We start from the raw sequence: 13,960 nt of genomic DNA, 5'->3' as shown, positions 1-13,960 counted from the left end.
CTGAGGATACTTCTCTTGCAAAGGTGGAGGAGACCTGTCTCTTTCTAACATTTAATTTAACATCACATCAAGGATTTATATGCTTCAGAGAGACTGGGAGAGAGCTGAGGGAAAGGTAAATGAAAGAGTTAAAAGGACAGACAGAGTTAGATGTCACTGGCATAAAAGTGATAGTTGTGCTTAAATTGTCAAATTTTTAGTGTAAAGAAGAGGAGGCAAAGGAAGCAGAGAGCTTTTGGGAGACTAGAGCAGAATGGTTTAGAATCCAAGGCACGGTCATCACTAGAGACAAAAACAACGAGGAGTCCTTGTGACACCTTAGAGACTAACAAATTTATTTGGGCATAAGCGTTCGTGGGTTAGAACCCATTTAATCAAATGCATGAAGTGAACAATACAGGAGCAGGTCTAAATACATAACAGGATGGGGGTTGCTTTACCAAGTGTGAGGTCAGTCTAATGAGGTAAATCAATTAACAGCAGGATACCAAGGGAGGAAAAATAACTTTTGAGGTGGTAAGAGAGTGGCCCATTACAGACAGTTGACAAGAAGGTCTGAGTAACAGTAGGGAGAAATTAGTATAGTGACCCAACTACTCCCAGTCTTTACTCAGGCCTAATCTGACGGTATCGAGTTTGTAAATTAATTCCAGTTCTGCAGCTTCACGTTGGGAATTTGGTTTTGGAAGTTTGTTTTGTTGAAGAATTGCCACTTTTAGGTCTGTTATTGAGTGACCAGAGAGACTGAAGTGTTCTCCTACTGGTTTTTGAATGTTATGATTCCTGATGTCAGATTTGTGTCCATTTATTCTTTTGCATAGAGGTTGTTCAGTTTGGCCAATGTACATGGCAGAGGGGCATTGCTGGCACATGATGGCATATATCACATTGGTAGATGTGCAGGTGAATAAGCCGCAGATGGTGTGGCTGATGTGGTTAGGTCCTATGATTATGTCCCTTGAATAGATAGGTGGATAGAGTTGGCACCGGGGTTTGTAGCAGGATTTGGTTCCTGGGTTGGTGTTTTTGTTGTGTGGTGTGTAGTTGCTGGTGAGTGAATATTTGCTTCAGGTTTGGGGGCTGTCTGTAGGCAAGGACTGGTCTGTCTCCAAAGGTCTGTGAGAGTGAGGGATTGTCCTTCAGGATAGGTTGTAGATCCTTAATGATGCACTGGAGAGCTTTTAGTTGGGGGCTATAGGTGACAGCTAGTGTCATTCTGTTACTTTCTTTGTTGGACCTCTCTTGTAGTACCCTTCTGGCTCTGTCAATCCGTTTCTTCACTTCACCAGGAGGGTATGTCCCTCTGCCATTAAGAACGCTTGACAGAAATTCTATAGGTGTTTGTCTGTCTGAGGGATTGGAGCAAATGCAGTTGTATCTTAGAGCTTGGCTGTAGACAATGATCACGTGATGTGGTCTGGATGAAAGCTGGAGGCATGTAGGTAACCGAGACAAAACACCTACAGAATCTCTATCAAGCGTTCTTAAACCTGCAATGTCCAGGGTGAAGTGAAGAAACAGATTTTTCCTCCCTTGGTATCCTGCTGTTAATTGATTTATCTTATAAGACTGACCTCACATTTGGTAAAACAACCCCCATCCTTTCATGTATTTATACCTGCTCCTGTATTTTTCACTTCATAAATCTGATGAGGTGGGTTCTAGCCCACAAAAGCTTATTTATGCCCAAATAAATCTGTTAGTCTCTAAGGTGCCACAAGGACTCCTCGTTGTTTTTGTTGATACAGACTAACATGGCTACCACTCTGAAACTAGAGACAAAGAAATGGTCATTAGAGATATAGTAGCCAAACTTGGTGAGGAGAGATTCATACCTATTTAGTGTTCAGATCAGTCAAAGAGTATATTTCTTGACATTGATGTCATATGCTGCACTGAGATTAAGAATAAATAGCACAAGGAGTTATCTTTAGCAAAGTGGAAGAGGTAACTGAACAGTCCAAGCAAAGCAGTTTCCTGCCATGGAGGAGGTTGAAGACATACAGGGCTGGATCAAAAGGAGGTGAGCAGTAAAGTAATTTGAGAAAGTTAATCTTACCAACACTTTATAGAATGAGTGTAACTTGTGAAGGTGGTAACAGCTGTTGGGAATATTGGGATCAAAAACAGATTTCTTATCAATTATGGAATTTTTAGTGCAGTAGTGAAAATGCTACATAGTAAAATGAAGATGGCAATACAGGGCGCTAAAGCTAGAAGTCATCCTGAATGGAGCGAGCTGAGTTAGAAATTAAGACCTACCATACCAGATCAGGACACCAGTCAATCTAGTCCAGTATCCAGTCTCTAACACTGGCCAGACCACACGCTTCAGAGGAAGGAGCATAAAACTCTATAGCTGACAATTATGGCATAACCTGCTCATTGGGGAAATTTTTCCTAAACCCACCACGCAAAGTTTGACTTATCCCATGATGCAGGAGGGTTTATATCCCTTGTTTTTTAGAATCTTAAATGTAACTGTAGATATTCCTTTTCTGAAGCCCACCAGGCTCTGTCTCACCAACATCTTGTGGAAATGAGTTTCAAAGGTTAATTCTATTTTAAATAAAATTGTATTACCTATTATCAATTTTAAATTTGCTGCTTTTCAACTACAATAAATGTCCTCTTGTCCTTGAATTATGAGAGAGGATAAGAGAATCATTTAATTTACCTTCTCTGAACTACTATATACTCTATTCATCTCCCTCTAAACTAAGCAATGCCAGTCTTTTCAGTTTCTCTTCTCTTCAGTTTCTAATTTTCATCACCTGTTTCTAACCCCCCCGCCATTTCTGCTATTTTCTTACAGACACAGGGAGACCAGAGGTGGTAGGGAGATCAAGACAGAGGCATTTTACTTTCCCAAGAGAACGTTGGTGCAGCCAGATGTGGTAGGAACAGAACAGCTATAGATTTTTGGGGAAGACTAGCGGTAAAGGCAGATAGACTATGGAGTTGGTGGTTGTGGGGCTGTTATGTATTAATGAAATTTTGTGTTACAATGATGTTACAAATGCTTGATAACTACTAATGGGAAGAGTAAAAAGGAGTCAGGTAAGTGAAGTGGTGTGGGGAGGAATAGCTCAGTGGTTTGAGCATTGGTCTGCTAAATCTAGGGTTATGAGTTCAATCTTTGAGGGGGCAATTTGGGGGAAAAAGTCTGCCTGGGGATTAGTCCCCCTTTGACTAGATGACCTCCTGAGGCCCCTTACCACCCTGATATTCTATGATACTCTTCTGGACTAAGTGAGGATTTCAATTGTCTTAGGAGACTGCAGAATAATAAAACAGCATCTTAACAGTTGAGAGGAAAACATATTCATACCTACCTGGTCTGTCTCAGTTCCCACCCTTGGGCTTTCCAGTAATGTTAAAATAAGCTTTTATGTGTCAAATAACAGCCCTTCTTGGGGTCTGGGTTTATTAACAAAGTTTCCAAGGAAACAAGAACCCTTACCCAGTCTTTCTGGCTGGCTCAACTGTTGGTGCAGGTTTCTTAGTCCTATCCCTGCTGAAGCTCTTCTCTAGCAGACTTATTCTCCACACTCTATCCATCCTCACTGACTCCTGGGCTCTGCTGATGTGCACCCCCAAACCTGCTGCTGGCGAACTAGGGAGAGTCTCTTCCTGCTCTCTATCAAGCAGCAACTACCAGGACTTTCAACATAAGTCTTTCTTTCTCTCCCCGCTGGCTCTCCAGGGGTTTTGTTTTACCCCATCCCAGAAACCCTGATTTAGTCATAAGACTTGCCTGCCACATGACTTCAAACATTTTCTCCATATGGAGAGGTAAACTATGTGTGTTACAGGTGAGGCTGGACCCTTCTCCCCTTAAAGAGCCAGTCACCTTCTTACATCTCTTAAGGGCTCTGTATTCATCATTATGCCAGCGGTTCTCAAGGTGTAAGCAATGGAGAATGCTTTTACAGAAGCAAGTTGTCAGGAAAAAAACCACCACCAGCCCCCCTAAAAAACACAGTATAGGGCTTGGTTCTGAGAGAATGTCCACAACTTCCATTATTGTCAGCAGAAGCTATGGGTGTTCAAAGCCTCTCCAACTCAGACTATGTAGTGTAATTACTATCTCAAATTACATAGAGTTTACTAGAAACTTTGGAATGAGAGAAAGAAATATTGCAGGAGAGAGTCTCTTTGCTGAGATCTGGTTATGGCTCCCCTATTCTGAAGTACAGCTGCCAAATGCCAGCTGTGTAAGTTATCACCTGCCAGTTAAGAATTGGTGGAGTGGAACTGCACACAAAGTGCCTTTCCTTGTCCTCCACACAGAGATAAGGAGAAAGTCAGCAAAGGAGCCAGATCTGCTGACTTCATTCCTGCTGAGAGATCCTCCTTAGCGGGGTGTGACAGGGCATACCTGGCCTTTGCAGCTACCTAACAGAGGCCCAGCGGTTCTACTGTACCCCACCCCAGAAAGCAGAGAAGTGACAGGAAAGCAGCAGCAAAGGTGGGTCCTCCAGGCCTGCCTCGACAAGCCTCATGGAAGAAGCCAATAAGAACCCAGCAGGTCAGATAAAAGGAGCTCCAGGGTCTTAGCAGGTAAGTTCCTGGTTGGGATCAGAGGATTAAGGACAGGTGTGCCTCTGCTCAAAGGAACTTGAGAGATAACCAGAGTTTCTTTCTGACTGCACTTCCTTGAGCTGGGTTTGCAGGGAATGATGAGTGCCCTCATTACACTGGGGCATTCCCAGTTACTCCACTATGGCCAGATTCCTTTGTGTCACCTGAGTAGAATGAGAAGAAGAGAAGAGAATTTGGCCCATAATTTTTAAACTTTCAAAACAGCAAGTGATAAACCCATCCAAGAATCCAAATCCAAAGCCAGGACAATATTTAATTATTACTACTTTAAAACATTTGATCTTTATGATCTAAAGTACAGCCTGGGTGGGATTTATTGTTCAGAAGATGTATCTAAAAAACAAACCCATCACTCATTAAATCCTTAAAGCCTGAGAGTCTGTATGTAAATAAAGACCTACTATATATAGCTCTCTGCTCATCTAGTGGCTAGTCCACTGAAACAGAGCTCTTAACTGTAATCCTTCTCTAGCTACCAGCCATTTTCCATTAGCTCAAGTGATATGCACCTAGGTGACTGGAATCAAGGGTTCATATGATCCCCAATACCATTTTAAAGTTTTTTCCAATCACTGTGATGTTTCTATGTATGCAGTTCGTGGCGTTATTACATCATTTTTAGTAACTGTGCCCCATTTTGGTATGTTTAATCAAAAGTTTAGCTGAGATACATAGCGGTTCTAGCAGATTGTTAGAGCTACAGTTTAACATGGAGGCGGGAGCTTTTTTTAAAATACACATATTATGCCAATATTTTGTGACATGTGTGTATTCAATCTGAGGTCAGAATAATGCTTAAATGTATACCATTGGGAAAAATGCATCCAGAGACCTTCCATCAGGGACACATTAATAACATTGCTCTAGAATTCAAGAGCATAAGCACATAGTCAAATCCATTTAATTTAGTGAATTTCATGATTTTTTTTCCAGATGGTGACCTTTTTAAAAAAAAGACTGACACTATGTAAGAAACAATTTGGTTTTAGACGTTCCATTAGTCAAGTAATTAAGTAAAACAAAACATCTTATAGGTAACAAATAAGTGAAACAAGAAAGCATCCCCACTGCTGGAATTGGAAGGGAATACAGGTAGTTATGCCATGAGCTAACTTCTTACTGTTGCAAGTAGAATAAAAAAGGGCAAAAGCTTAAATCACACTATCACTCAAGGGAGAGGGTGATAATCAATTCCTCCTCCTCACCAGTTTGAATTTAGCAGGTCTGCTATTAAAGAAAGGTCAGTGTTTCTAATAAAGTGGAGAAAACTGTTCATGAATACTTCTTACTTGAGTAAATATGATATCTATAATGCTGCTAATGATATCAAGGGTTTTGGGATTCAAAGCACTGTAGGATTGAGCCCAGTATTAATTAAACGTATAAAACCTAATTCAAACTTATTATAAACAGGGGCAGACCTATTTAATTTGGTAGATTTACACTCAATAATACAAGAGCTAATTTATCCCAAAATATTCTGCAGAGGAAGTGGTTGTCATGCAACGTAAAACTACCTGAGGGAACTACTAATTCATTTTTCCAAATGATATTTATGTCCTGATTTTACCCAATACATTTTAAATGTCTTCAGAAATGCTAAACAGTGTCATTATGTGTTTGCTAGCAAAAAACTAAAAATAGAAGATATAGTGCCATAAAATTAGAAATTTATGTAGGAAAGAACCATATTTAAATTTGTAATGATTACGGAATATTAATTTTAAAATTCATTAAGAAATGTTTACACTAAACAACATATGTAATATATTTCTTGTTTGATTTTCAGGCCTGCCTAGAAGGTAACTGTTTTTAAGCAGAGACTGATTTACATACAGCTCTCCAATTGCATCTTGCAACGCTGTGTATCCATAGGAAACAAGGTCAAGTCCAAAGGGCATGACAGAGTAACGGATAATCTGAAAATGGAAAAATAGATCTTAGACACAATTTGAACTGTTTTGTAAGTAACAAAGTCTATTAAGATATATCTATATCTATAGCTTTAAATTTAAAGAAGTACAAAACCAAGAAGAATGTATAGAGTAGAGCCTCAATAATTTTCTCTTGTCACAGAGTCCGATTCCAAAATACTAAGGTATCGAACAAACATAATTTAAAATTTATTCATGTATTTTGTCAGCTAAATTCTGTATGGTTTAAAAAATAGTGCAGTAAGGTTTTAATGGATAAAATTTTGAGGGAAAAAAAGCTCAACTCACTAGTCAGGATGTGTCTTTGATGGATCCGAGAGTAGGGTGACCAGATGTCCTGTTTTTAAAAGGGACAGTCCCATTTTTTGGAGACTTTTTCTTATACAGGCACCTATTACCTCCCACCCCTGTCCCTTTTTTCCCCACAGTTGCTATCTGGTAACCCTATCTGGGAGGACATCTCCCCTCATCCTAGGTAGTGGGAGGGGGAAAATCTCAAGTGAGAGCAGTTGGGGAAGTACTACATTGTGGGGAGGGTATTGCCTCTTTCTCATTCCCTCTCCCCCATCAGGCTGTGGAGGAAAAGGGGGAGGACCCGTCTGCTCCTGCTCCACTGAACAGCAGTAGAGGGTCAAGATAAGCCAGCTGATTGGCTCTCACCTGCTGGACTAGGGGAGGATTGTTTCTGCTTGCTGTTGGCAAGTAGCCAGTTTAAGCTCTTTTCCAGGCCCACTTTTGTGTAGAGCTGGATTTCATGATGCCAGGGACGAGGCTGATTGCCAAATTTTGTTTGGGGTCTGGAAGGGATTTTTGTTTTCCCATATGGAAAAATGGCAAACTGCTCTGTGGGTTTTTTCACCTTCCATCCGGCATCTGAAAGGTTTACCTGGGGAATTTAAATTACAATCATTGCAACTTTTGAAGTGATGCCTCTATAACCCCAATGGGCTGCTGGGGAATGGGCCTCATGCACAACACTGCATAGTTATGGGCTTGCCTCTATGTCTCGTGCAGCATATGTCTCTCATCTCTTCTACCTCTTGTGTGGAGGAGAGGAATGGGTTGGGACTCTGACTTGCAGCCAGGGTCTCCAGACAGGCCTGAGGGAATAAAGGGGGCATTGCTCCCATATCCACCCTCAGGTTTGTAGAACCCAGGACCACTGATGCCAGGTGAAACCCACACAAGAGCAGTCCTGCCAGGTAGTTTGTATGTGGGAGGGCGGGGGTTCCCCCCATTGGTCAGTAGTTTTAATAAGGTTGCAAGCCTCTGTATTTAACTATACTATGGCACATTATTTCTGTTGTGTGTCTTTTACCACTAACTGAATCCTCAATAAAAAAGTTTAATTGTATTTGTAAGATAGTCTTCTAGTAAAAAAAATTTGGATCCACTGAAAAAAAACTTATATCCAGTATTACACTGACCCTAATCAGTATTTTCCTGCTACATTTACAGACCAATGGACAATCCCCTACATGCAGGTTTTTTTCCATTTTCTGCCTCTGGCTGCAGCAATTGTTAGTAGCTATAAAATCAAATTCTTATTAATTTAGGGGGCATCTAATGTGGTCTGAAAATTGTATCACTTACTCTGAAAGACCCTAATTATTGTCAGTTTCACACAGGCTTCTGCTGAACTTGGCCAACTATCTCACTAAGATTTATATTCCATTTTGTAAAATCTTATTTTACCTACATTTGATATCTTAAAATGATCTAATACATACCTAAGCTTCAGAATCTTTCACACTAGCCAAAATATCAATCAATATGCTTTAGAATCTGTAGTTTTATAAGAATTCACTCTGATTTATTTTTATGCATTTTTAATATCAATATCAGCTGAAAGTTCTACCAATGATTATCTTTGTAAATTATACATATTACTAACCTGCAAAGTGAGATGTATGTCCTACACCAAATAACTTATTGAAAATTTAAATAAAACCAATAGTAAATATTTACATTTAAAAATAACACAATACCTCATACTGACTAGAACATCTCCATCCCGAAATATAAATAGAAGAATATTTTCTTGAGTGACATCATGGAAGTTGGCGTTCTTTTCATTTGCAAAGAACAAGTCTGGTTTCCACAGACATTTGAACATTGTAGGATCCACTGTCAGTGTATCTGAACCCCTCCAGTCATTGGGCAATTTAAGTCTGGGGTCATTCCACTTTTGTCTTAGGAAGATGTTAACTCTGTAATCCTGATGAGAAAAATTTTCAAGTGTACATTAATCTAACCACAAAACAACAAAACAGAAAAACAAAAACAAAAAAAACCATGCAGACTCTAAAATGAAAAAATATCTATTTAGTTTTTGTGCTTTTCCTCTAATGGATACAGCTGATCATTCTTCAGCACCCAATCTTCTTGGTTTTAAAGGAATTAGCTACAAGATACATAAAGTTAGGTTACATAAATGCTTTGTTTCTCAAGATTAGCCATGTTAAAATTAAAATAATATGGGTCAAATTCTGCTCTCACTCACATCTGTGCGGCCCCAATGACACCAATGGTGCCACATGTGTGTAAATGAGGACAGAATGTGGTCTCATTTCTACAATATATATGTATTTCAGGCAACAGGGTATCAGGCAGGGCCCATGTGTATTTCACATTTACATCAACGACCTGGTAAGTGTAAACTGCAGCACATGCTCCAGTTGGTTAGATGGCATGTTAACAATATGGCATTACATTGTCAAAGAAGAAAATACAGCAGAGAAGTAATACTAAGGACCCACAGAATAAACAACAAAGAAAAGAAAAATGAAACATGGTTCAAAAGTTTGGTGTCAGTCCACTGCAAACACTTACATGCACGCTTAACTTTAAGTACTTGAGCAACCCCATTGAAATTGTCTTAGGACAGCACCTATGTGTGTCCTTAATTTTAAGCATGTTTAAGTCCATTGACATCAAAAGGGGCTTTTACTATTATTATTAAATGTTTATATTGTAGTCCATGTGCTTACATACTGTCTTTAACAGGGAAGTTTTTCTAAGTCAGAGCTTGAAGTAAATGGACAGATTTTCAAAACTGCTGAGCTCCCAAGGGAGCTGGTGGGTGCTCAGCACCTTTCAAAAAACCAGGTAATTAAGGACTTGATCCAAAGTCCACTGACGTCATTGGAAAGATTCTCAGTGACTTCAAAGGGCTTCAGAAGAGATCCTTATTTAGTTAGATGTTTGAATATGGATTGAGGAGCCTAACTTTTGGCATATATTTAAGAATCATGGATTTAGATAGTGGAACCATGGTTAATACGCAGTGAGGATTTAATAAAGGAAAGATCTTGCCAGACAAACTTGATTGCCTTTTTTTTTTTTTTTTTGAGAAAGGGTCACAAAACTGGATTAAGGAAAATAGTAGATATATGACAGGGTATTTAGGCCCCAATAAAGTATTTGATACTGTGTCTCCTAAAATATATTCTCAAATCAATTCCTGCTGAATGACTAAGCTAATGATAACTGAAAATAGCAGGACTGAGCTGGGGGAGGAATCCAATGAATTACCACAGGTATGTGTGTTACATCCGGTTTGTTTAAATGAAATCTTCCTGAGTGATACAGGAGAGGAAATAATGTCATACTAATGAAATTCACAGATGAAATTGCAGTCCTGTAGGAAACTGGGAGGAGTTTCAAACATCAGTGAGGACAGAGATATAATACAAAAGGGACTTAAAGGGATTTAAAAAATAAGCAAAAAACACAATTTAGATTCATCTTGAAAAAAAGCAGGTTAATATCTCTGGGGGAAAATAATCCCAAAGCAGACATTCAGTCTGAGGGAAAAACCTGAAAAGCAGTAACGCAGACAGAGAAAGTGTTAATAATGCAATATGGCGATAAGAGAAGCCAATGCAATATAGGATGCACGCATACGGGTGTGATGAATGTAGGTTATTCGTATTTGACCTGATACCAAATAGTTGGCCTGGGCATTTACTGACTACTGAATATGAATCCAAACAGTGGGATGGGGCCAGAGAGGGGAGTGATCAGAAGATTGGAACAGACTGTGACAAATGAAAAAGTTTTAAAATTTAGACTTCCCTTTCCTAAACCAAATTCCAAATTTAAATGCAAGTCTTTCACACTACTTCTGCTAATGTCATTGGGTCCAACAAGGACTAAGCTATTGAATATTCCTCAACTTTTATGTTCATAAGAGAATGCTTCTCACCCTGGCACTCAGAAAAACTACCAAAATGACTTACTATAGTAGGGAGTTCCCAATCATTACCACCTGTGCTTTATCAATAATCAAATTTACCTTCGCTCATCATGGGTAACAAACATGGGTATAAGTGTGATCAACTGTACATTGATATTACATTTCTTTACATTCTTCCACTGGGCTTACTCATATCTTCAGGTGCCTGGAAAATTAACAATTTGTACACTACACATCCTTCTGCTTTTGGCATGGTCACCTTTCTATGTGTCTCATTTATGGACCAAACATTTACTTTAAGACTGCGTAAGTGACAAAACTGGCTCTCAGGGAGATCATTGACCTCACACTAATACATATTAACACATTTCTGAGTTGCATATCTTAAGCAAACAAGAACCACATTTCACACTTCTCAGGAGCCACTGGACTCCTTTTAATTTTTTAGGCCTTGAATCCATCACATAATAAAACCTCTCACAATTTATGAACAAGATACAATCCTCTTTGTGGATGAGTAGATTTAATTTAGTTTAATTTAGAAATTTTATATGCAAATATTCAAATTTCACACTTACCATCGTTGTCTCTTGGATTGATCCAAAGCTGTTAATGAAAATGTTGACTGTTACATCGACTGGAATTCCTAAAGAAAAAAAATTAGAAAATACACAATGTAAGGTTTAGGGCGTGATTCTCTTGTGAACTAGTGACCATTTTTACCATTCTGGCAATGTAAAGAGTCCTTAAATTGAACTGCACCCACTTCAGGGCCCCTTTTAAATGCACTTAACACTGCTCTGGCGCTGAAATACAGGCAAGAATCAGGCCATCAGTATTTTTTTATCTTCTAATATACATTTGCCAGGTTAAAGATATGGTGTCCAATCCTGCTCCCATTAAAATAAAAATTATGAAAATTATTTTCATTCTGGTGATAAGAAACTAGAAAAATTCCTCAGCCCACATATCTAAGCTTAACATGGTACATGAACAGTAAATTGGAATCGTTTGCAAATATAATGCTTCTGTGTTACCACAAAGCTCACAATCTAGTACCAGCCCCTGTATATAGTGTAATGGATACAGACAACATATGTACAGAAGAAAGACATATTTTCATCTCTCTTCACTGATTTGTGACTTATACTGTCATATTTGGTTAGATTCTCCAGACCAACTGTTCTTTGTGCAAGTCTGGTGTGTGTGTGTGTGTGAAGGGTTTGGTGGTTGTGGTGGGGTATAAAAATGGCCCTTTGCAGCTTCTTCGTCTGCAGCACAACATAATTTAACTGAACCTGAAGGTTGCTCTTATATACTCTTCCCTGGAGACTACAACTTGAAATAAGGGGGCAGCTTGTGTTCTCCAATGACCCTGAGAGCTATGCTGGCAGGAGTTTTAATTCCTGGTGGGATCTCCAAGATGGATGGTCAAAGGATAGAAAGGGACCAGATGAAAAGCAGTCCTTTGGTCCTCCAAGTTGGGTTGAGAGAGAGGCCGACCCAACACGGTAGCCTTTCCAGCAACCAGCATGATGGACAGGGATCGCAGAATCTTGTTTGTGTCCTAAATAAAGTCTGACAACATGGAAAACATTCAGATTCAGAATCTAATATAAATTTTATTTAATTAATATTGTTCCAATTCATGCTGCTAAGACTGACTGGTGAAAGTGTAGATTCTGCCTTACGTGCAGGCTTGATACTATGTTGCACTGAGCCCCTCCTGCAAGTGGCTGAGTGCCCTCAACTCCAAATGCCTTCAGTGCCATTGAGGGTGCTCAGTACTTTGCAGATTTAGGCCAGGTCTATGTGCTAGCCAAGTAAATCAGTCATGCCTGAGAAATATTTTAACGTGGGCAAATCACTTGTCAGAAGATATTCTTCTTCCTCCATCACCTCCCTCTGAAATGATGTAACATTTCTCCTCTTTCTTCTTCAGTCCTGATTCAATCTGGACTGCCAGTGATGGGAGTAGGTGGGAGGGAAGGAATCAAATATTGACAATAAGATTTTGGGCTATATGCCTACCTATTGCTGAATATCAAGTAGCCTATTAGGTGGTCAGGCGACCCCTGTGACAATGCCTAGTGTTGAAAATAATTGAGTAAGCTTCCACAGTGAACAAAAAAGAGGTGAAGTTTCTTCTGAGGTAAGATATAGTATTTGAGGTTGGGAGGCGGGGTTAATACTTTTATAAAGTGAGTTGAATAGATCTATCTGAAGAACTGTTTCCCATTAGGAAGAGGAAAAGTCTTTATCTTGAGGACAAGGTGGTAATGGCATATCTGTAGCACTCTCCTCAGAAGTACAATCAAGATTATAGCTTTCCAGAGTAGTCTTCTTCATAATATATATGTATGTGTGTTACAATTATATACCTACACATGCATATTTATATGCGATTTTTAATGTGGCAAAAGCCACACTTACAAGCTGCAGTTAAAATAGTGTAATAAAAATTGGGTTTTTTTAGAAAGAATCTCATTCCTGGAAAACTTAAGATGCAGCTGTGAGAATTATCACATTATTTAGAGGATATATACTCCTGTCATTATAATAACTGTACAGAAGTGATAGCTGCTAAGGGCATGTACTTAAGCATATGAACCACATTGATTTCCAAAATGCAGCAACAGGACTTAGCACAGGTTTAAGGGAATTATAACTTCTGTGTGCTTTAGAAATACTAACATGGTAAGGCCTAAATTCTGTAGTATTTTCATGATCATCGACAAGAACCTCCTTACAAGCAATTAAATAAAACTGTTTAATGTTTTAAAAATACATTGCCTTGAAAACAATATTCAAATACTAAATAAAACCATTTAATTTTTAAAAAAGCTATTAATTAAAAAAATCCCTAAAACCACTCCATATGTTAGCAGCATGAAATATGCATATGCTATCTATCCATCAGCTAAAAAGGGTAAATATCTTTCAGCAGTTTCACCCCCTTTTCAGAAATTTTATCCTGTATCTTTCCAGAAATCTAGTTTCCACAGATTCTGCGCATGTGAATAACAAAATAAAAAAATAAAAAAGAGGAAATGTTAATAACATGAAAAGGTAGAAAATGTCTTTTATATGTGACAAACCTTTGAAATTTGGTCTTATCCTGGGATCATAAGAGACCAACAGCCTATTCAAGATGTTGCTGGTAGAATTAACAGGTACTCTTGCAAGATCTTCAGCTGATTGCTGTCTGTGAAAAGTGCATTGG

The 13,960-nt window shown here is 38.8% G+C and overlaps 1 protein-coding gene across 3 annotated transcripts in view; it reads right to left on the bottom strand.

The window, feature by feature from the left end:
* The window catches only part of GLRB (glycine receptor beta), a 74,159-nt gene that overhangs the window by 26,756 nt on the left and 33,443 nt on the right, over positions 1-13,960 (bottom strand). For all 3 annotated transcript variants that reach the window (XM_075066345.1, XM_075066347.1, XM_075066346.1), the window contains exons 3-6: positions 13,836-13,942; positions 11,316-11,383; positions 8,528-8,757; positions 6,442-6,524 (exon numbers count right to left, since the gene is read on the bottom strand). In XM_075066345.1, the coding sequence (XP_074922446.1) occupies positions 6,442-6,524; positions 8,528-8,757; positions 11,316-11,383; positions 13,836-13,942 (488 nt within the window). The remainder of the gene's footprint in view (positions 1-6,441; positions 6,525-8,527; positions 8,758-11,315; positions 11,384-13,835; positions 13,943-13,960) is intronic.

Source organism: Chelonoidis abingdonii, chromosome 5 (assembly GCF_003597395.2).
Source record: "Chelonoidis abingdonii isolate Lonesome George chromosome 5, CheloAbing_2.0, whole genome shotgun sequence".
In the NCBI taxonomy this organism is placed as follows: domain Eukaryota; kingdom Metazoa; phylum Chordata; order Testudines; family Testudinidae; genus Chelonoidis; species Chelonoidis abingdonii.
Note: the sequence above shows the minus strand (reverse complement) of the source record. Positions and strands in the feature narration are given on the sequence as shown.